This window comes from Pyxicephalus adspersus, chromosome 1 (genome assembly GCF_032062135.1).
Source record: "Pyxicephalus adspersus chromosome 1, UCB_Pads_2.0, whole genome shotgun sequence".
Taxonomy (NCBI): Eukaryota; Metazoa; Chordata; class Amphibia; order Anura; family Pyxicephalidae; genus Pyxicephalus; species Pyxicephalus adspersus.
Genome location: NC_092858.1, coordinates 123348124 through 123370498, shown reverse-complemented (window position 1 = coordinate 123370498; position 22375 = coordinate 123348124). Strand labels below are relative to the sequence as shown.

The following is a 22375-nucleotide window of genomic DNA, read 5'->3' as shown; positions in this document are numbered from 1 at the left end:
TTTATTTATAAACTTTTTTATGAATAAACTTTGAATAAACTTATGAATAAACTTATGAATAAACTTTTCATATACAGTATTTTATTATATAATTAATATAATATCGGTATAGTATAATGTTTATAGTTACTTTGAGTATATTTGGCATTTTTTTGGCCTATAATGGTAAACCTCAATGTATTTTCATAATCTAGATATTTTATTTAATATTAAAAAGAATATGTAATTTTGCATTACATTTTCCTCAGAAAATTTGCAGAGGGTCACCAATATGTCAACACACCCAAGAGTCAGACAGCTCAGTGGATTCAGAGGAAGAATCTGTCTTCAGCCAGGTATATATAAGCATGTGGTTGTCTATAGTTTACACAATATGTGTATTTGTAGTTTATTGTTGAACAGAAACAGCGTACAAATTGATTTGGACAATCAGGGATGAAATAGAAAAAGATGTGAAGTGGTAAAAATGCAAAATATTGTGTTTTTTAACAATGCACTTTACATGAAAACTATAAGGGCTTTTTTTAAAAAAAAACAGGGAGCCTGACATTACTTTCAATGATTCCCAGGTCAGAATCAGTTACTGCCATTGAAACACATGGACCTGGAAGATTCCCACTAGGGAGTATTTGGGGGTATGTTAGGTTTCCTGTTTTATAAATAGAGCCCTAAAGTGTTTAGTCAGCATATTTCTAAATTGATATAAAAATACATTTATGTAATAATTTCTTTGATTTCCTGTTTTGGCCAATAAATATTTATTATAGAGTGCTTTTATTTTATGCTACTTGCAGTGCACGTTGGACTCTAGTTTTCTGCTGCTACAAATTAAAGACTCAGATTAATAACTTTTCTTCCTACAGCAGGGAGAGAGGAGATTTGCCCTTTCTCTGATCATTAGTTGTGTGTTTGTGTGTGTGTGTGTGTTTAATCTAATATTTATAGTACCATTTGGGTGAACAATGTCTTTGGGACAAGAAGTAGTTGGAAATTCTCCCATTGATTTGCCCTATACTATTATATGGAGTAATTGATGTGCTCGTCTAGATCCAGAAGTACCAAGTATTCCAACCCACTCCCGTCGCTGAACAAAGCAAAAAGGTAAGTATACATTTTTGGGAATGACCAGAGACTTGCTATACATGTTACTTATGAATAGAGTGCAAAGAGCTTTGTTGTTAAGTAATAATGAAACAAGGCTATAATAATAATAAGTAGTAATAGAAAAAAGGTTAACATTGTTACCTGCTAATCTATGATTAGATAACTATCATTTCCTAATTATGAAATTCCGATATCTGGAGGTACATAATACTTAATACAATAAATAATAAATACAATAATACAATAAAAAAATACCTTTTTACCCTGGAAGGGCTCTAGGTCTGGTGGAGTAAGCTGCAGTTCCCGCAGTTACACAGTCTCCCATCAGGACTCTGAAAGCACTCGGCAAGGCTCAGAAACCGATGATATGCTTCTGGATGACATGTTGCATGGACCCCAGTGTCGATCGTCTTGTGAAAGTGACACTGATGAAGACCTTTCCCAAACCTATTCAGGAGATTACAGGAGCTCTCCATCAAAGGATGTATTCCAGCTGGTGAGAAAAATGTCCTAGAACTGGGTATATTGCTTTAGAAAAAAGTCACGATAGTATGAATCTGCCAAATGCATTGTATTGAATACTCACCATATATGAATTATCAAAAACAAGGGGCTTTATTCTACACAATGCTTAAGGTCTTATTTACTAATATAACATGGGTTTACATGCTTTTTGCACACATTGGACTGCATGATATTTTTAAAAGAATTGCCCTGACTTGCAATGTATCTTCCACTCAAATGGAAGGTGTGCTTATACTGGTCAGAGCCCCTCCTTTAAAAAGTAAAGTAATTATAATTACTTTTTTTCCCTTTTTCCACCTGTGGCACATAAACCAAGGGGGCATCACAGTCCTTGCAAGTATTGCCAATGGAAGTGCAGAATAGACAAAATGTAGCTACATGCTCTTGAAATAGATTAGAGGGTCTTCTCACGAGATTTCACCTGCTCTGTGATCCACAGGACTCCATCCAAAAGGGTGGGTATGTCAGATCCAACACTGCAAAAGACAGTGCTAGGGCAAATATAATTCCAACTTTATCACTTATGAATACATTTTTCACCTATATATAGTATATGATTTCAAAAGGGAGAAGCTGTCTGGCCATCATAAGTGGAGACATTCTATTTGAGTGTAAGGTTCAACTTTATGTCAATGCAATTCTTTAAAACAAATCTGTACCGCGTAAGACGTAATCCCGGTGTATGTAATACATCTCCCCTTTGTCCATGCATTTTTTCTGTGTTGAAAAAAGTAGCATATTTCAACACATTCAGAAAAAGTTCTTTGTGTAGGACAGTTTCAGTACATCCTCACCAAATGTACAGCTGTCCATCATTTCTATAAATATTACTTGAGTCTAAAAATTTGCCAATGTTTTCAAAGCCTAAGCTAACTCAAACTGAAATCCTTCCTTGTTCATGTGATAGATCGTATTTGCTTTATAGGTCAATTTCCCCTGACATTTTCATCTATTATTTATTAAAACTAGCATTTAAAATGTCAAAAGTTGAGAAATCGTATTTGAACAAATATGACATGAAGTATGTCCCAAAATCATTGAAGACCATATTTTACGAAACCTGTTTACTTAAGCTCTCTACACATTAGATTTTCAACTCCTGAGATGCTTACATATGTTTACAAATGAAAATCGATTATATGTACAGATGCTCTCTGATGTAGTGTAGAAGGTTGCTTGAATCTTAAGTATTGGAACACTAATGACCAACACTTCTGTAAATTCTATGGATGTCCCCACAGCGGGGCACCTCTTAGCAGAGAACTGAGCAGATCTATGCAAAAATTTTGTACTACCACCTAAAACTATCATAATGATTGCTCCAGTTGGCATTTATTGATAATATGTATTAGGTTTATGCTGAATTATTAGTAAATGAAAGATAAAAAGTTCATTGAACTTGTCTAAAATCATATATTTTAGAGTGTTGCAAGGGTAGATTTCACTATTTGCTTTCTTATTTGTTTTTAAAGTTAATCTAAAAAATGAAAATCCTATGTGATATAGGAAATATTTTGAAATGTGCCTAAGCACTACCATAAAATTTAAATTTTGTGTGTATTTTTACTTGAATCCACCCCACCAGTAATGGGATAAGACGAGCTAGAAGGAGACCACTGGCAATATTGGTGGCAATTTATTTGCCTTCTTTTAAATGGATGCAACATTCAGAGTTTGTTTTTTCAGTTCCACCAAGAAAAGTTTTGTTTTTTCAGTTCCACCAAGAAAAGTTTTGTTTGTTTACTAAAAGCCCTATACATATCAATTCAGTATCATATTTGTTAATGCCTCTTTTTTTAATAGGGCACACAAAGCTAAATATAAAAATGGTTGGGGTGGTCTGGTCCATAATAATTGGTCCTGTCTTTAGAGAACCAACCTTTATTCTTACCGTGTTTAGATTGAATTATTATGTTATCAATGCATGTGGCAGCTTTTTTTCTCATGTAATATTGAAACGTTTGTAGTGTCTTTTTTATCCATAGAACCACCTGTTTTGGCTGCAAGGTACAAGCCCCACTTCTGAGAAAGTCAGTGCGATCATATGGGAAAAGAACGAGTGTAAGAAAGCTGACATGTCTGTTCTGGATATCAGTGGGATCATCATGAAACAAGTGAATATTTGAAACAATTCCTGTGTATATACTTATGTGGCATGTGAATATAGGTTTAAATGTTTTTAGATATTTATTCAAGTTTTAAAGAAAATATTGAGTAACACACAAGATAAATTGTTATTTAATTACAAAGATTGTGAACCTGTCATAGGAGAAATGGTATGGATGTCCATTTGAAAATGCTTGGTTCTCTTTGTTGCAATGGTTTTCTAGTTACAGACCAAGAACAAGTATAAAGAATTAGATAGCTGGACATTCAGGTATCTAGCATTTTCAAGGGTCAGCAATGCCAGCTTCCATGTTCATTTTGTGATCGATATGATTTTTGGTTGGTTGGATATGATGGTTTTAAAGAGAAACATTTTAGATAAAAGCAGTTCTTAAATGACATTTTACTCTCTTCCAATGTTTCCTTATACTTGGTAGAGCATTTGAATACTCCGAAAAAGTCAATTCCTTGGCCCAGCTCCTTCCTTGCTTGTCATAGCCCTCCGTTCTTCTATGCAGCCCAGCTACTTGGTCCTCCTTCACATTCATACGTAACCTTATATGTAATATCTGATGAAGGGAAAAGGGTGACAGTGGAAGCTGCTGTCATTACATCCAATATGGTGGCATCCAGCTACGATTTTAGGGCTTTTGCATGTATACACAATGAGGCTTTCACAGATAAATACCATGTATGCAGTAAATCAAATACACATATATTTTTATGAAAAAAACATTTTCTTAGTGACATATTCTGGTGACAGTGTCTCTTTAAGTAAAGCCGATTTTTCTGTTTTTTCTTTTGAATATTATGACTTTAATTACAGCAGTGCAATTCAATCACAGAATAATATTTAAAGAAAAGTATTTTTGCAGATATTCTATATCACGTTTAATTACGTTACTGATAAAGTGATAATAATATAGGTAGTACTTTGTATATGTGACTGAGCATATCAGAAAGCTAAAGTACTATAACTTCTACACACTGTAGTCTGGGTCTGCCCTTGATGATGTATTCTTGTGTTCTCACTACAGTTTCAGAAATATACCTTTAATTTAGTAACATGGTGCAGGAAACCTTAAATCCAGCTGGAGCAGAGACGTTAAAAGTTTCAATTCAGGCTTGTGATTGGTTATATCAGTCATAAATGGGATAATAAATCAGAGCTCTAAATGGCACCAAGGAATTGATATGTTTCCTAGGAACTACATAATGAAGTTCTAAGCAATGTTCGGCTCACAAAATTTCATCAGTAGAAAGACTTAAGCAAGTTATAGGTGATATGTTGCTGAGCCATCTGCTTTTGTTATATATTTATCATTTTCATTGTGAAGGTGACCTTCAAATACTCATTCCTGACATTCTACCTGGATGTCTGAAGCACCGATCAGTGTGTAGGCAAAAAAGGTTAAAGCAGTAATTATCACATTAATAAAATGCATGGCATCCCAAATCCCTGGACTTAGCTCCCTTTGTCATGTTGATACCATCAGGATTTGTTTTAATTAATCTACTCATCATGTTTAACAGCTGCTCTTTATAGCATTTGTATTTATATCACAACTTTGGAAATGGCAAAATCAGTTATTGAGATATTCTGAAAATACAATTTAAAGAGCACAATTGCAGAATTATTAAAATAACAAAGTCAATGTCCATTTTACTTTTTGATTTGTTGTATATTAATTGTAGTATAAAAAAATCAGTGCTTTTTATCTTTGTTCATTCTTGACAAATAAAAGTCATAATGATCAGGTTTGTTACAATGTAAGTCAATAGGTGTGTAGGGTAACACATTGCATATTTTCTCCAGAAGGGGTGGGATGCAGTAAGAATATTTAAAATCATAATTTTCTTGGATCATGCTTTCCTATTAATGTTCTATTAAAACCCAACTCCTGACATTTTTTTTGTTTTGTCTTAGTGACACAGAAAAAAATTAAGGCTTGAGGTTCACTAAGACAGAAAGACACAGGCAGCAAAAAGACATACTGGAGTTCTAACCTTGCCACTAAAAAAATATTTTTTTCTGTTCCCAATGGAGCGAATGTTCATTGATTTCTGTTGACCTGAAATGTAGTAACAAATTAGATCGCTTACTCATTCCCCAGCTGCCTTTATTTGTAAAAAAAAAAAATGCCATGTCTAGAATGGTGCAAATTTTTGCAAAAGTCTGTTGTTTATAGTCATTCAAATTGGTTTATTTATCTGTAATAATATTATTAGCATCTGAAATAAGCCAAACATAGGATAGAAAATTATTCAGACAAGTTGAGAATGTTGCTGAATGTCAGATTCACTGTTTTATATACATAGACCCCAATATGTCAAAATTATTTCCCATGAAAAAAACATTTTCACTTCTGATCGTCTTAGCACAGATTCATATGTATCAGTTTGTATACTTGCCAGGTTATCCCTTCTGGCTGCATGCTTGCCGTTATACGGTCAGACAGTGACAGTGACAGATACTAATTAATTCAGAAAAAGCAGAGCTGTTTTTAATTATTTAAAAAAATTGAAGGAAAGGACAAATGGAAATGTTCTTTTCATTTCTAATTTGAACTTGAAAATGGATCTTATAAATGAGACTTTGTAAGCAGTTATTTATTATTATTATTATTATTATTATTATTATTATTATTATTATTATTATTATTATGGTTCATTTCCTAAGGAAATATACAAGGTGTTGTTGTAAAGCTGTGTATTATACACATGTTAATGTTAAATATTGTTAGTTATTATATTGGAAATAATTAGTTGACTTAAATATGAATTTGACATATTCTGACTATAACATTGATAATGTTTTATAGAACAAAGAAACATGTTTTTTTTTCCTGCCCAGACTCATTACTATCTGTTCTGCATGACATCTAGGTGAGATCTTACGAACATGGCGTTGGTTATCAGATGATGGGAAATGCAGTAACAGTAGCCCTGGCTGTCTTCCCCTTCCTTTTCCATTTATGTCATCAGCGAGATATGGAACAGATCTTTTCATTGACCGGAAAGGAGGTTTTAGCGATTTTCTGTGGTGCTTCTCCAACCCCACTGCTACTGGTTTTATCAACTATTAACCTGGTGCTTCGGGTCTGCCTCACATGGATGTTTTTCTTCTTGATGTGTGTAGCAGAAAGAACCTATAAACAGGTTAGTCTGAAACAATATGTTTGCATTATATTGGATTGTTATCTGCAGTAGCCACTTGCTGTCACAAAGTTTCACAAATACCTGTTGATCTCGCCAGTGAAATTTACTTAATGCAGCTCCCTATGAAAAAGTGGCAACAATGCTGCAGTGCTTCTGAAGAGAGCAGAGTTGCCACTCTCATGTAGACTGTACCTACTTGCACTACAATGGGATACAACATTTTTTCAGGGGACATGGTAATTACTGTTTGTCATTTCTGATTAACACTCATGTAGCTTGTCATTCAGTACCTGGCTACTTCTTGTCCTGCAAAATATTAAACCCACCTGCCTAATAATCTTTAGGTCCATTTGTGCATTCAAAAGCTCTGACCCATCCAGGTATAGACTTCACAAGACCTTTGAAGGTGTTGTGTTTTATCTGGAACCAAACATTATCAGCAGATCTTTAAAACACACTGGCAATGTCACTGGCTATGTCACTGGCTATACCTTTTCCCGTTGAATCCTCCTATTATCTGTTATGCAGGTAAACAATGTACACACACTTAGTCATCCACATGATCTAAAAAAACATGATTTTTCCACCCAGGCCACCTTCTTCCATTGTTCCGTTGTCCAGTTCTGATGCTCACATGCATATTTTAGGGTTATCAGAGGTAGACAGGGGTCAGAATGGGCATTCTTACTGGTCTGCAGTTACCGTGCCTTATAGTTACCAAGCTGCAATGCTCTTTGTGTTCAAAAACCTTTCTGCCATGGCTAAAAAGTTTTTTTTTCAGCAATTTGTGCTGGAGTATGAGCTCTTGTGTGCCCATTAACCTGTCACTGCTTCCTTCAGTTTTCTTATCCTGGACCACTTTTAGTTGGTACTAACCACTGCACACCAGGAACACCCCCACAAGATCTGCTGTTTTAGGGAAGCTCATACCCATCTCACTAGCCATCACATTTTGGCCAATGTCCAGATTGCTCAGGTTCTTGCTCTTGCCTATTTTTCTGCTTGTAACACATCATCCTTGGGTACTGACTGTGTACGAGTGCCACTATAACAACATAATCAATGCTTTCCTTTGTACCTACTAGTGATGTTAATGTTCTGGCTGATTGATAAAGGGGATGCAGGTACAAATTAGCCCAGAGGTGTTATAGGAGTCTACCATTGATAAAACACATTTGCTAACAACCTAGTTGAAAGTTGAAAAGGGTTACAAGCTTGGTCTAAAGTTAGATCAACCAGCCATGTGGGCATTTGGTCTATTACAATAAACAAATTTGGTTCCTTATTGATGTCAGTTCTATCTAACTAATAGTGTTATCATTGCAGGCCACTCCAAATCACTGTTCTACACTTTCACAGTTCATAACATAGCTGTAACATAGAAAACACTTTTTTTTAGATTAATGCACTCCAGTGATGACTTCATGGTCCGGACTTGTCTTCTGATGATGTCAATAATGAACCAAACCTGCATAACAGGTGTAGAAATAGCCGAATGTAATATTCATCTAAAGCCTGTGGGACAATATGACTGAAAACAGGGACACAGTGTTGCATAACAGGTAGCGGCTGCACAATGAACTTTTACCAGGATCATCAGGTATTGTTTAATAAAAAATACAGATTTAAAAGTATTGAAATTACATTGAATCCTGAGTAAGGTTTTATTAATTAGCTTTAAACATGTGTTAAGGAAATTCAGCCTGAGAACATTTACGTTTGGAACTAGAAATAATAATATCACATTTATTGTAAAAGATTTTATATTTTAACCCTTCATTAGAAGAGTTAACTAAAAGAACATCCCGACTGCTCAGCTGCAGTATATGATTCAAGAGCATTGAGAAAGTAGGTCACTTGCTGGATTTCTTGGAAACTGGTGCATATAGGACCATGCTTGGTGCACTGAGTTGTCCTTTATTTTTAAATTCGGGGTTGGAGACATAATCCTATATTCTACTACACTATAACTATGTCAATTGTTTTATGATTTCTCTTTTTGGAATATGTTATCTTTTGCTATACTTTTGCTTTATATTGTAAGCCTAATGACACTGATCAGCCTTATAATAAACACCTCTATTAGCTATACATTACCAAACAATAGCTAAATGAGGGCCTAGCACATTATCCCAAGTTATATGTTTAAATATATTGTGGTGTTCACTTTCTAAGCACTGGGGATGATTGCACTCTAGGCACCATAGCGGCAGCGAAGTCCCCTGAATAGTATCTGTAAATTTTTAATGTAGTTTAATATGAAAGTGTGCTTAAAGCAAATGTCAAGGTAAAAAATAGTATATCTGAAATCTTTGAGCATTCCCCTGGAATTTATCCTTGTTGTCTAAATATAGCATACCTATTCTTTCTGTGATGTGACAACACAGCTCTGAATTACTAAGCATTTGCTTTTATTACTTGTGAGCTACAGAGAATGCAGATCTCTTCACTGCCTTTCTCCAGAACACTCCTTGTGTAACAGCTCACAAGATTGCTAACAAAATATACAATGTAGATCTGCTTTGATGACATTTTACTATAGGGAAACCAATTCTGGATCCATCTGCAGGGTTGAACATTTCATCTACATATTTGTTACCCTTGCCATTGGATAAGCAATTTTCACTCTTCACAACACATTGTAGGTACATTTGTATATTTACTGATTGTCTGAACTCCAGAAAGTTATTAGATTTATGTAAAATTCACATGTAGTTATTTTTTTCCAATGCTAATTACAGCAAATTATAAATGCAATTAATGTTTATGTACCTGAATTTGACTTGTTATGTGCATTTTAAAGTCAACTGTACAGCTGAGAATGGGAGCAGCACAAGGGTTTATTCAAATGTTCTGCAGTGCAATAAACATATTGTTAAATGAAACTGGGAACATCAGAGTGATACAGACGAGTTGATATGTGTGCTGCTTCTCCTTTTACTGTAAAGCTATTTATATATGGTAGGCTATTGTCACCTGAGACAAATAATTGGTGATTTAAGGCAGAGGTCAGCAATCTTTTTTGGCCACTAGGCCATTTCAGGGGTAGGCAGGAGCACACTAGGCCGGACTCTCTCTCCAGTCCCGCCCTAATGGCTCCGCCTCACCAGGAATGCCCCATGAAGGGAAATCCTCCTCCTCCGCCGCAATGCATACGGAGGGGAGGGAATGGTCCCTATTAACCCCCGCGACGGAAGTGTTAACGCCGCCCGAGGTAAATAAGGAAGGCAGCCACCACACGGAGGCTCAAGAGCCGCATGCGGCTCTGGAACTCCGGTAACTTGTTGCTGTTTGGCTCCGCTGCAGGTTGCCGGCCGGCATTAGGCCGGATTGGCCACAGGACAATAGGCCAAAACAAACTTCCAGCCAGGCCTTATCTGTCCTAAAGGCCTGAGTTTGTTGACCTCTAGTTTAAGGTAAAAATCTAGAGTGTGTACAGTGGTTCTTGGGTGCTGTGGTGGATTACTAAATGATCAAGTGGGAATGACTGCCATCATTCTCCCTTCTCCCCTCTCAATAGAACTGAACAGCGATGCCTGTACAGTGCTTGTTCATTCTACTGTCTCACTATTAAGAAAGATTGTTTTCAGCCACAGAAATTTGATATCTACTCCGCTTTAGTGTCACCTTTTATATAGGTATTTTATCTCCATACTTACCTATCTGATTGGAGTTCAGCTTTAAGTTTACAGGAACCATCCAGCACACTTGTTTTCTTTCTATTTGTATCTTTTTTGGATTCCTTTAAATGCTAATTGCTGTCAGTCTTGTTGACAGCTTGCACTGAAAGTGAAGTTACACTTTAGGCCGAGCAGTAATGCTTCCTGCATACATTCAACACATCATCACAGACTTTCATTCTTGCCTGAAGTCTGCACGATGGCAATATATCCTACATTGAATTAGCAGCTCTCTGATTCATTATATAAGTTGCTGCCTTGAGTTACTCTTGCACAATTGCAATTTTCTAGATTGGATTTGCAGTACACTGATTGATTTTTCAGACTGCCTGAAGTTGCTAATTAGCCCAGTTAGCCTGTATCCATGCAGCTGTCTGAATCCCCTGCCTTTCACCTGTCTTGTCTTTATTATTTTATCCGAATAAATTGAGAAATGGCCGAGAGGTGGAGGGCAGACTGGGATAGCTGTTGTCTAAAGGAAACATATTAGCTATACACAAATGCTCCATATTACAAACTATTCTTCAAATGTGAAAGCAATAATTATCTGTGTGTCCCTTTGTTGCCCTTTGCCTGTTGCGGCTAGAACAAAACAGGGTCATAGACACACTTTGCAGTGTTTTCTTCATAGCATCATCGGTTCTTTAAATGGTTTCGCATTTTGTTTGCCTGGAGCTGCTTTTAAAGAATATCTAAACCCAAAAACAAAAATGAGGTATAATTCAACTCCCCAGCCCTTAGATGCAGTAGCTGTATACATTTTTTGTTCAGGTTCCTTTTCTCCTCGCTGCAAATACATTTTTCTTCAAGGAGAATACTGATTGCATAGGAGGTTATGTGAGTTTTATAAACTAATGTGTTATTTCCGAAAACTAATATGTCATGGCATTTCCTAAAGTTGAACTCCATTCAGATGTTAGAAAACTATTTGTTTTTCTAAGAAAAAAGCTTTATTGAAGTTTTTCAAAATAAGTTTAAAACAGTTTATTATTGAAATAATAAATAAAATACAATAACAGGATACTTAGGAATGGTTAGTAACAAAAAGAAAAAAATGTAGCCATAGGTAGTTGACAAAGTAGAACATAACAAGAGGATAAAAATGGAAAAAGAGAATTAAGAATTATAAAGTCAACACAAAATGTCTTGAGTCAATATTTAGTTTGCAAATTGGGTTGATTAAAATAGTACGGCAAACTTAAAAGTTCAAAACTTAATTAGGTAAATATCCTATTTCTATGTGATTGCAGATGGTCAAGTGAAGGGAATGATAAGAAAAAATAAGGTTAGATAATAAGAGGGGGACTATTAAATACCATTGCATATCATGTTGTAGTCTGATGATGGTTTTCTTGTATTGATGTGGTGTGTTTTGGGTATGATATATGAGAATTTGAGCAAGAGAGATAGGGAGTAGCATTCCAGTGATTTTGGGTATCAGATCCATGACTTCTGACCAAAAAGGTTGGAGAAGTGGACAGCTCCACCACATATGAAGAAATGTGCCTTCTTCTGCTCCACATCTCCAACAGTTCCCATTGTAGTGGGGTGTTTGTTTGTGTAAAGTGTAAGCTGCTTTTTACCAGCGTGTGCGTATTTTGAAGTTGTTTTCCTGGATGTTCACATTTTGCGAGCCTCTGACTGTTAGAACATTATTATTTTCCCATTCCTCCTCTGTAAATGTCAGGTTTAAATTGGATTCCTTATGTCTGCAGAAGAATCTGGGAAATTCTTAGGGGGTTCAGAAAGGATTCTATATATGGCCGAGATCAAATGTCTAAGTCGGCTAGTGGATGTCGACATTTTCTCGGAGTGAGTTTTCTGGAATATTTCTCTGAATTGGTTAAAAAGTTTCTTGTTTGAAAATAAATTCACCACGGGATTGTTGCTCCTTCAGTTTCTGTTAGTAATGTTTGTTTGTCAGAAAATTTTCCTCCCTCGAAAAAGTGGCAAGCTCCTAATTGTCTGTCGTTGCGCCATTCGTTTAAAAACCTATTGGATAGTCCTGGTGGGAAGGCTAAGTTGAATCAAATTGGGGTGAGTGGACCTGACACTGATGTAATTTGGAATTCAGAAGTAACTGTTAGAAATATTCTTAGTGACATGCCTATAAAAGCCTGAGACAAGAGTTTTGGGTCAATATTCAGTCTTTAGAAAAACAAAAATTAATGTTGCTCAGAATCCATAACTATTAATAAGTGTATTTATTTTATGCAAACAGTATTAGTACCTGAATTAGACTTGGTTTCAGTCCTTTACAATCCCATGTGCAGAAAAGCTTAGACCAGGAGCCAGTCCATTGTGCAGCAGAGCTAATGTGCTAACTAGGGACATAGGGCAAGGGAGCAGAGTAAGATGTACATACGTTGAATTTTAGTCCCTGGAAAAAAAAATTCATGATTGATTCCAGTCACAGATGAACAAATCAGTGATGTACACACGATGCTGTTATTTTTAGTGGAGTGGCACCCTACTGTGCTCTCCTTCATAGGACTAAACAGTGGTTGTTTATCGATCGGCCAGTAAAGTTCAATGAATGATGTTAAGGGACCACTATATACGTCACATTTTTGCCCAAGACAAGCAAGACCATTCATCTCATACGTCAAAGATTTGATCTGTGTATGCAGCCTAACTGAGAAGTTAGCTATCAGTCTGCTAATTACTTTTCACTGTCTTTTCACGGGGTGGTGGAAGGGCAAGACCTATAGGTATGAATTTAAGCAGAACTATATCGAAAAACAGAAAATTGTGACCAGGCAGTTCTTTTTTTGCAGAAGGTCTCTTCTAAAATAAAATAACCCCACCTGCCTGATTGCAAGTTTTTATTCCACCAACTTTTCCTCCATTAGCATAGAAAAATCAAGTCTTTTGCCAGACAGGACCATGCTTTAAAGCAGAGAGAGAGAGAAAAACTTAATCAGCACAATTAAAAAAACAAACGACCCACAAGTATGTTTGGTGAAGGTCACATCCCCTTCTTTATAAATATGCCCCCTAGTTACCTGTAAATACATTGAAATATGTTTCTCTTTGCATTTATATCTTTGAAATATTACATGTTTTTCATCCTCACTAACCACACCATAGTCCCAATACATCTGCCTGTTAGAATCTAACTTTTAATGTTTAAAATGAGAAAAGAGTCCTAAAAATATACACAGGAAACATTTTCTTCCAACCAGCTCTTTTTTTTAATCTGGATATGGACACCCTTGGGTTTTATGATCTCTATTCTTTTTGTGAATTTTTTTTTTTATATTTTTTCCTATTTTTGCCCGGTATGCCTAAGTGTCAATACACATTTTCTTATAGCTGCCAAACCTAAGAAATTTACAAGCTATTGTATTCAAGATGACTATAGACTTCGTAGCGCCTCATATTTTGTTGCCACTTTACAAATACTGTGTAATAATAACAGTGTAGATACACTAAACAAAGATTAAGGTGAAGTTGTGAACAGATTTAATAAGCAGACTCAGCTTTACTGCCAACACATATGCCAAAAAGATTAGCCTACTTATAAAGGATCGATTGTTCCTATTAAAAGGAGAACCTTTTGGCCTATGTAGCCATAGAAAGAGGATGTGATAATGGATAAGTATTGGGTAAGAACAATCCTAGTTCCCTTATGTGGATAGTGCCAACCCCATATACACATATATAAGTAATACGTGAGACAGCAGGGTTTTTTTTAGGCAATTAAACAATTTGTATTCAGTGATCAAGTAGAAAACATTCAATAGGAGCATAACATTGTATGATCATACATCTGATCGAGTTCAGGAGCCAATCAAGTTGGCGCTAAACAAATAAAAAATGTGTAGGCACACACAATCAGATGTGTATCTACCACTATTACCATTACAAACGTAGTAATGTTCGCGCAGCATGCGGACATGATGCGTTTCGCCAGGTAGGGGGCTTCTCAGGGGTAGCTGTGCGGTAGCAAAATTGTACTCGGGTACTGCATGCGGTCTAAATATGTTATAGACCATACATAAATATTTTATTAAACATATGACATCATAAGAATATACAAGCAATTGACACAATTGAAATCACAAACAGGCATAGTAATAAATTAAGTGGTTGCAAACCTCATAAATATCAGATACTGATAATGTAAATACAAAAATCAATTGTAATTAGATAAAAAGAGAAAGAAGTAGAGACAGGATTAACCATATAAATATATGGTGGTATGAATGTCTGTATAACAAGCATGGCTTTACAGACGTCATTGTATTTCCACAAGTGTTAAAGGATAGCATAGTGTGTCAAATAGTGATTGCCACTAGTAGGCTATAAGTTAATATATGTGGTGTGTATTTATGGTAATAAAGATAAATAAGGGGTACTTCCAATTAATAAAATATGAATAAAATACAATAATGTAACTGATGTGTCAGTGAGCAATAAATGATAGATGTAAGAATTAGGAAATAACTTACATTTTCGAGGTTTGACATTGGTATTCCTGTGTACTAGGTTCCAAATCCCAGACAATGTAGGGGTAAAAAAAATTTAGAATTGAAAAGAAACACCTTTATATATTTATAGAAATAACATGATGTAAACAAATGTGCCATGCTTATATTGGAAAAGTAAGAAGTAGGGTAATTACCTGTAGCCCGAGAGGTGTCTGAACCTCTATAGGACATGCAGAGAAAACGGCAGCTTATGCAGGATGGTGAGGGGCTGCACATACACAGACATGAAGAGCAAACGTGTAGCCATAAACAGAACAGATATTCTATATATCTGATTATAGATCAAGATTTTTTTTTTACCTTAAAAAGGCCATTAGAAAAAAGAATCTTTGTTTATGCTCGGGTCACACCACTAGACAATGCTGTGCCCTCAAGTAAAATGCATATTAAACTCTTGCATTTTGACACATTGTTAGAGTTTGTTAAACACTTTAAATGAAGATGCAGGGCCATCTAGTGGTGGCTAACAATAATGCTTAAAAGATCATTTAAGAGCAAGTGATTCATCATAACCAACTAAAAAGTAAAAAATACTTTAACCTGTAAAAATGATTAAAAATGTAAAGAGTAATTAGGGTGTAGCTAAACTAAACTGAAGCAGTTATGGGTGTTCGATTAGCTATAGGAGCATTACAAATGATTTGGCTTCACCTAATAACCCAAAACTGATGACATGTAAGGAGCTTATATTTCAAGAAGGCATATTGCATTCTTTAATTTCAAATTATTAGGCATATCATAATTGTGCTGACAATTCTCAGCAGACCTCTGAGACAGAATTGAGTTTAGCAACCTTCGATACATAGTAATATATCTCTGGAAAATATTACAAGATGTAAGATGAATAAGATACCAACAGGCTCACACAGAAAATAGTTCAGTGTAGAGCTTCAAATGTAAATTTAGGAAACTAAAGAAATGTCATGTTAGCCTTTTAATAATGCAAGTGAACAGTGACTTTTAAAAGCCAGGGTGAGCTGAGGAAAAAAATGTTCAAATACACCATGGAAAAAAAGATTACTGTAGCATGGATGACAAATCGCTTGAGCATACCACAAGTGTAAGGAAAACTACAAAATTATACACTGTGATAATAATAATTCCCTAGTTTGCACTGAAATGAGGCCTGCAAACGTTGGAAACTGAACAAATAATCAGATTGGGATTTTCCATGGATGAAAAATTCTAATGATTGTAGAGAATTGATGTCTGTCAATGACAATCCAATAATCCTATGTGTCCCAGCTGAGTTAATATGAGGAACAGTTCCATGACAGTTCTCACTTCAGCTCCCTAAGAAGTGATGTGTACATAAGCTAAAACCGCCAGTCAGCAAAAAAAATATTTTTAGGTTACTTTTCCCTATCCCCTTACCACAGATTTCTATATTAAATAACTAGTGTGCTTCTTTTAAAGCTGAAATCCAGGCTGAACACACCACTGGAACACGTATGCACGAGCTGTTCTACTTGCCAAAAGATCTGCAATTCTTTCCATCTAGTTCAGAGAATACACAACCCTGACAGATTAGAGATTCACCCTGGTGATCTTACCTTTATCTGCTACATATAGGCAAAAAAACTAGGTCACCTCTCAGTGCCCAGCCATGTCCTTGCCAAATCTATGCCAGTGTGCATACACTTTATGTTCATTTTCTGTCCATTTAATTGCACGTATGTAAATTATTTCTTTCTAAAAATGGACATCCAAGTGCAAGAAAACTTACCAATGAACGATGTGTCCTAAAGTTAAGCTTGATATTTCTATTTGAGCAGTCTGGGTTTTGTTTAAAAAGTATTTGCATTGGGAATTTATTTCTATTGAGACACCTTGTAGTGTGCCACATCTGAAAGGATTCAAGAGTGTGCAATATATCATACAGCACTGAGTATGTGGTAATGGGCCGACTTACTTGCAGTTTGGAATCTTAATTTAAAATATGTGAATAATCATTTAACTTGTCAAGTCATGTAAAAATGCTAAGGTTAAAATATTAGCCAGTATTTATATCACCAACATATTAGGTTGCACTATAACAAGTTCATAGTCTAATCATTAACTGTCCCTCCAAGGGGCTCACAATCTAATGTACCTACCAAAGCCATATCTCATTAATGTAGTCTAATTTTTTAACTGCATGTTTTTTTTAATTTTGTTTGGGATGTGGGAGGAAACCATAGTACCTGGAGGAAACTCATGTAGACACATAGAGACACAGAGAGAACATACAAACTCCTTGCAGATAGTGTCCTGGCTGGGATTCGAACCTGTGACCTACAGCTGCAAAGACCAGAGTGCTAGGCCAAGCTGTAGATGATATGTTGCTGGTCACATGATCATCTCACACCTACCCATATTCTCACTGTTGGAACAATTGGTGAAATGAATGCTGTGCTTAAATCTTAAAATATCATAATGGAAAGCATATAAAAGCTCCTAGAAAACAGTGTGTAATGTCCCATCCAATGTTTAGGAGTAATGACCCTAACTGATATACTATGCAAATATCATCACAGAATTCTGTACATAGTTGAATATAAACCAATGCTAACATGAACCAATCTGAATATTAACTGAATCTCACCTGAAAACACAGCCACATTTTTTGACTAAAGTGTAACCATAAGGCACAAAATGCAGCCACCACTGCAAACATTTAAAGCAGTAATCAATACAAATGGCAATAAAGTTGTGTGAATACATCCATCTATGGCATGCTACTGTTCATTTATTTATTAACACTAAAAGGAGCAAAAAAATCAAATGGATTCAGTCTGTAGAGCTTTGCCCAATTTTACAGGTAAAGTATTTTGTACTTTTGAGTTGGTTCTACTGAAATACTTGTTCTAAAATAATTTTGTGCAAGGTTGATGGCAACCAATAGATGATACTGTAATTTAGGAGAGTTTGTTACACACTTTACATTAGGACACAGCGCCATCTACTGATGTGATCTAAGTATAAACCACTTCTTTTTCTAATGACATTTTAAGGGAAACAATCTTGGTTTATACTTTATATTATATGGTAATTGAATTTTGTGTGAACGGAGTATGAGTTTCTGTATCTAAGTATCCAGTATACAATTACTTTGTGTACTGCTGCCTTTTATTTCAATAAAATATTCTCATTATTATTTACATTACTGAAACATTGTTTGTTCCTGCAGAGGTTTTTGATAGCCAAGCTTTTCAGTCACCTGACCTCTGCTAGAAAAGCACTAAAGTCTGAGATCCCTCACTTTCGGCTGAAGAAGGTGCAGAACATTAAGATGTGGCTATCTCTCCGGTCCTATCTGAAGGTGAACTGATAAGTTGCATTTTTTTATGTCCACTATATGTGTTTTTATTTTTGCCTTTATTGCCCAATAAATACACATCTGTACTGTTTTTCTTGCCAGAGAAGAGGACCTCAGAGATCAGTAGATGTCATTGTGTCATCTGTCTATTTATTAACACTCTCTATTGCCTTTATTTTCTGTGCACAGGTAAGTACTCTCCATTTCATTTCATAAACATACAAATTTTGACTGCTAAAAAGTTTGAATAGGTTATTTACTTTACTTAGCTTTCATTGTTTAGGATGCAGATACGTTGCCTAATTGTTTAAGCAAAGCACCACTATAAGCTTTCTCATTAATAATTTTAAAAATGACTTTGTTAATTGCTAGTTTAGATGTTGGTAGCAATTACACATTGATTTAAAGAGCTTAAATCAGCACTTAATGTACTAAAGTGGATTCTACGAGGTTAATATTATTTTATGTAATTTTAGCATGCCTTAAGCAGTAGTTAGAATACTATATTCAGCATTGTAGTTGATGAATCAAGGCTTGCCATTTTTCCAGAAGTCAAATGAGTCTTATTTACTGTGGCATTGGATGGGAAGGAGGAGGGGGGTTAATATATATCAGGGGTGTCCAACTTTAGTTCTCAATGGTCATGGTTTTTAGTATTTCTCTAATAGTCAGTAAGGTGTGCTTTGCAGGGGGAATCAAATGACTGTTCTTATAGAAATCCTGAGCTATATTTGGCTTTTGAGGACTGGATTCAGGCATATGTATATATTGTATTATCATCTACACTAAAAGTTCAGTATCACTCTTACCCTTTACCCCAAAAAGAAGCATTAAAAAGGAAGTGCCCTTAGCAGAAATAAAATGTCTATTCAAAAACTTTCCACAAAGTAACCTGCAACTCATCAGTGCCATACAGCTGTCAATGTCAAATATTTGTTCACCTTGACTAAGATAATAAATGTGCCATTTTTAATGGTACTCTCAAATACTCTTTACCAGAATACAAGTTTATCTTTAACACCAGTGTAAGGCTGTTATGCAAAGCTGAGTAAGTTAAAGAAAATAAGAACAATTAGGATTAGTAGGACAACTTTCATCATCCTTCACCACTTTGAGAACAGTAAAGTTGTTACTGCTTTGGTTTCTCTACTTGTTTTTTGTGTGTCCCTTTTAGTTACATCTTATAATGTGTAAAGTCCTACAAAGACAGTTTTTGGAATACTAGCAGTACCATGTCCACACAAATGAGAGATCCAGATATTTTTGTTGCACTTACTTTGGGAAGCAACTTATATGAATCTGGAACCCTAATAGAGTGGTGATAGTAAAATTTAAACATATCAGGTTTTAAAGATTTATTGAATGCTTTGGGGCAAGTAGATGACTTCTTTTTGAGGCCAACTTGAGCTCTCGTTATGGAAAGAAACCTTATCCAGAGAACGCGGTGTCCCAAACACTCTGTAAAAGCGTTACATGTGCTATAAAATGCAGTATTAAATGACAGCTTAGATTAGAATTTTCCTGATGTCTGCAGAAATGGATCCTAAAATGAATCTTCTTAAAGGTTATCTAGTCTTCATCTAAGCCACAATGACAACATCAGTCTTATTAGGCAAAAATACAGCATTTTACATTGTCATATCTTTATTAAATATATGATTTAGACAATTAGGGTAACTGATGAAAATGTCCTGTATCTCATTGTTCTTCATGACAGCCTTCTGCTGAAGTGCAGTATAGCTCACTTAAGCATCTATAAAATGTAATTGAAGCACATAATACTGGAAATAGTCATCGAAGGATATGAACAGATATTGGCCTTTATCAATTCAAAGGCAGAAAGACAGGAACTATTGGGAAAGGAGAAATTGTTGCTACTGTTGCTTTACTTAGAAACAGGCAAAGGTCACTGCTTTCCATAAAAGTAAAATTCTCTCGTCTCTAAAGTTATTTGAATATTCCTAACCACTAATGATCCAGTGTTCTTAAAACCAAAACAGACAAACACCAAGACCTAAACCCATCTGAGCCAGCAAAGTGTGCATTTGCTTAGTTTAGTTGTCAGCCTGGAAAATTTGCAGTCATTGAGGTTTTGATGAATTCATGCTTATCAGGAAATTGTACAGCAGCATACTGTCAGTGAGTCTGTTGCCAAATATTTAAACAACGTTAACTTATGCTGGTGATATAAAAACACGGGGACAAAAAATAAAAAAGAAACAGGACGAATCACGAAACCTAAAGAAACCTTGCAAATTGTAGCAAATCAAATCCGAGTAAAAGATTTGCTGTATTCTAAAACAGGCCATTCCAGAAATGCAAGCTAAAGTTTTACATTTTTACATACAGTAAAGGGCTGGAATAAAATTTAAGTTAGTGGAGTTAATGACATGTTTTCAAATTTCTTTAAAATAGCCCTTTTAGTTATTGAGAAAGTAAATTTGATCTTGATAGTCGTGAACATGTTCATGGTTTTGGGAAAGAGAGGCTCAGAAAACAAAATTTCAAATGCAGAATCTGGTTGGATTATTGATGAAATCTAGATTTGGAAATTGCAAGTTTTTTAATAGGCTATACTATACCTCTCAGTGACAAGTATACGCCAGTTCGATCAACAGCTGTCATTATTCAACAGCTATAACAGGTATGTTGGTAATGTTCGATCAGAACTCAGACTGTTCTAGATTGACGTTTGAATAGCTGTAAACTAGAATCAACTAGTCAGAGCTATCCAACCATGATTAATGACGATAACTTGTTTTATCTGTGCATGAGCAGTACAATAATTATTTCTATAGTGGACTTCTTGACTGTTGTAGGCAGTAAATATGTTGATGATTTAAACAGTACAGAACTTTTATTTGCCTGTTTGCCTTGTCAAATTAGGTTCTGAATGGACATAAAACCTTTTTAAGTTATCTGTATAACTGGGAGTTTTTGATTTGGGAAGCAGCTCTGCTCATCTTTCTCCTACGTCTAACTTCCCTGGGTTCAGAGACCAACAAGAAGTATAGCAATGTCTCAATACTTCTAACTGAGGAGGTAAGAAATAATGATCAACATTTAAATCAGAATATTCTACTATCATTATCAGGTCATATGGTTTGTGCCAACCCGATTTAAAGTAATGTAGGCCACAAAACAAGATAAACCGCTTATTGGATAACAGTTCACATATGTGTCCAACTTGGTCTAAACACAGTATTCCAATAAAAGCATTGCTCAGGAAGCATGAGTACTGTTGATTGGAGCACTATGCAGGGGATATGTTAAATCAATGGGGACCTGGAGAACTGTGTTCTGACATATAACCAGCACTGGGTATTTTACCCTAAATGAAAATATAGTGAATACTTCCAGCCTTACTTCATTACAGGTGTAAAAATGAGTTTCATTGGGGCTTTAAAAGCCTTTTAATATTCAGTTATTTTTCTGCTCAGTTTGAGTAAATAGTTCTCAATACAAAAAGCTTTTTTTTCTGTTCCATTTGCCAGTTCAGGAACGTTACACAGTCATATGGGTAGTTGGGTAGTATGGGTCGTGATTTTAGTTTTAAAAATATAATAATATAACCTTGCTGATTTTGTATGGTAATATATTTATATGTTAGTGGGTGCGTGCTACATTGTACATAGATAATTATTTATTTCCTATAGTATTGCATTGTATAGTGCAAATTTAATGTGTTGGTACCACTCCACAAAAAAAGAGGGCCCTACAACTGTCTCTGAAATAACATGAAACTGAGAAAAATAATCGGCATCCATTACTGATTATTCTCTGATGTACAGTTTTGATTCAACAGATTATTTCAATCCCTACGACAGATGGAAATTACAATTCTAGGGTCTATATTGTTTTTGCAGCATGTTCTTGGGGTTGGCCACAGTCTCATGGACCCTAAACTTTTTTGAAAATGTTTGCAACTGTTGCCGTAGGGGAATCAAGCTGCATGGAAATGGTCGTATACCATTTGTATTTAACAATTTTCTTTTTAATATCCTCAGACA

The 22375-nt window shown here is 35.4% G+C and overlaps 1 protein-coding gene across 10 annotated transcripts in view; it reads left to right on the top strand.

Moving 5' to 3' along the window:
• Positions 1-22375, top strand: part of PHTF1 (putative homeodomain transcription factor 1) — a 72047-nt gene that overhangs the window by 39270 nt on the left and 10402 nt on the right. For 8 of the 10 annotated variants that reach the window (XR_011922680.1, XM_072425886.1, XM_072425877.1 and 5 more), the window contains 7 exons: positions 249-335; positions 1376-1600; positions 3615-3743; positions 6622-6894; positions 18237-18368; positions 18468-18554; positions 21252-21407. Coding sequence is in view for 9 of the 10 variants with exons in the window: in XM_072425886.1 (XP_072281987.1) it covers positions 249-335; positions 1376-1600; positions 3615-3743; positions 6622-6894; positions 18237-18368; positions 18468-18554; positions 21252-21407 (1089 nt within the window). In the remaining variant the exon portion in view is untranslated. Of the gene's footprint in view, positions 1-248; positions 336-1375; positions 1601-3614; positions 3744-6621; positions 6895-18236; positions 18369-18467; positions 18555-21251; positions 21408-22231; positions 22327-22375 lie in introns of those variants that run through there. The other 2 variants (XM_072425918.1, XM_072425929.1) reach the window with 2 other exon arrangements.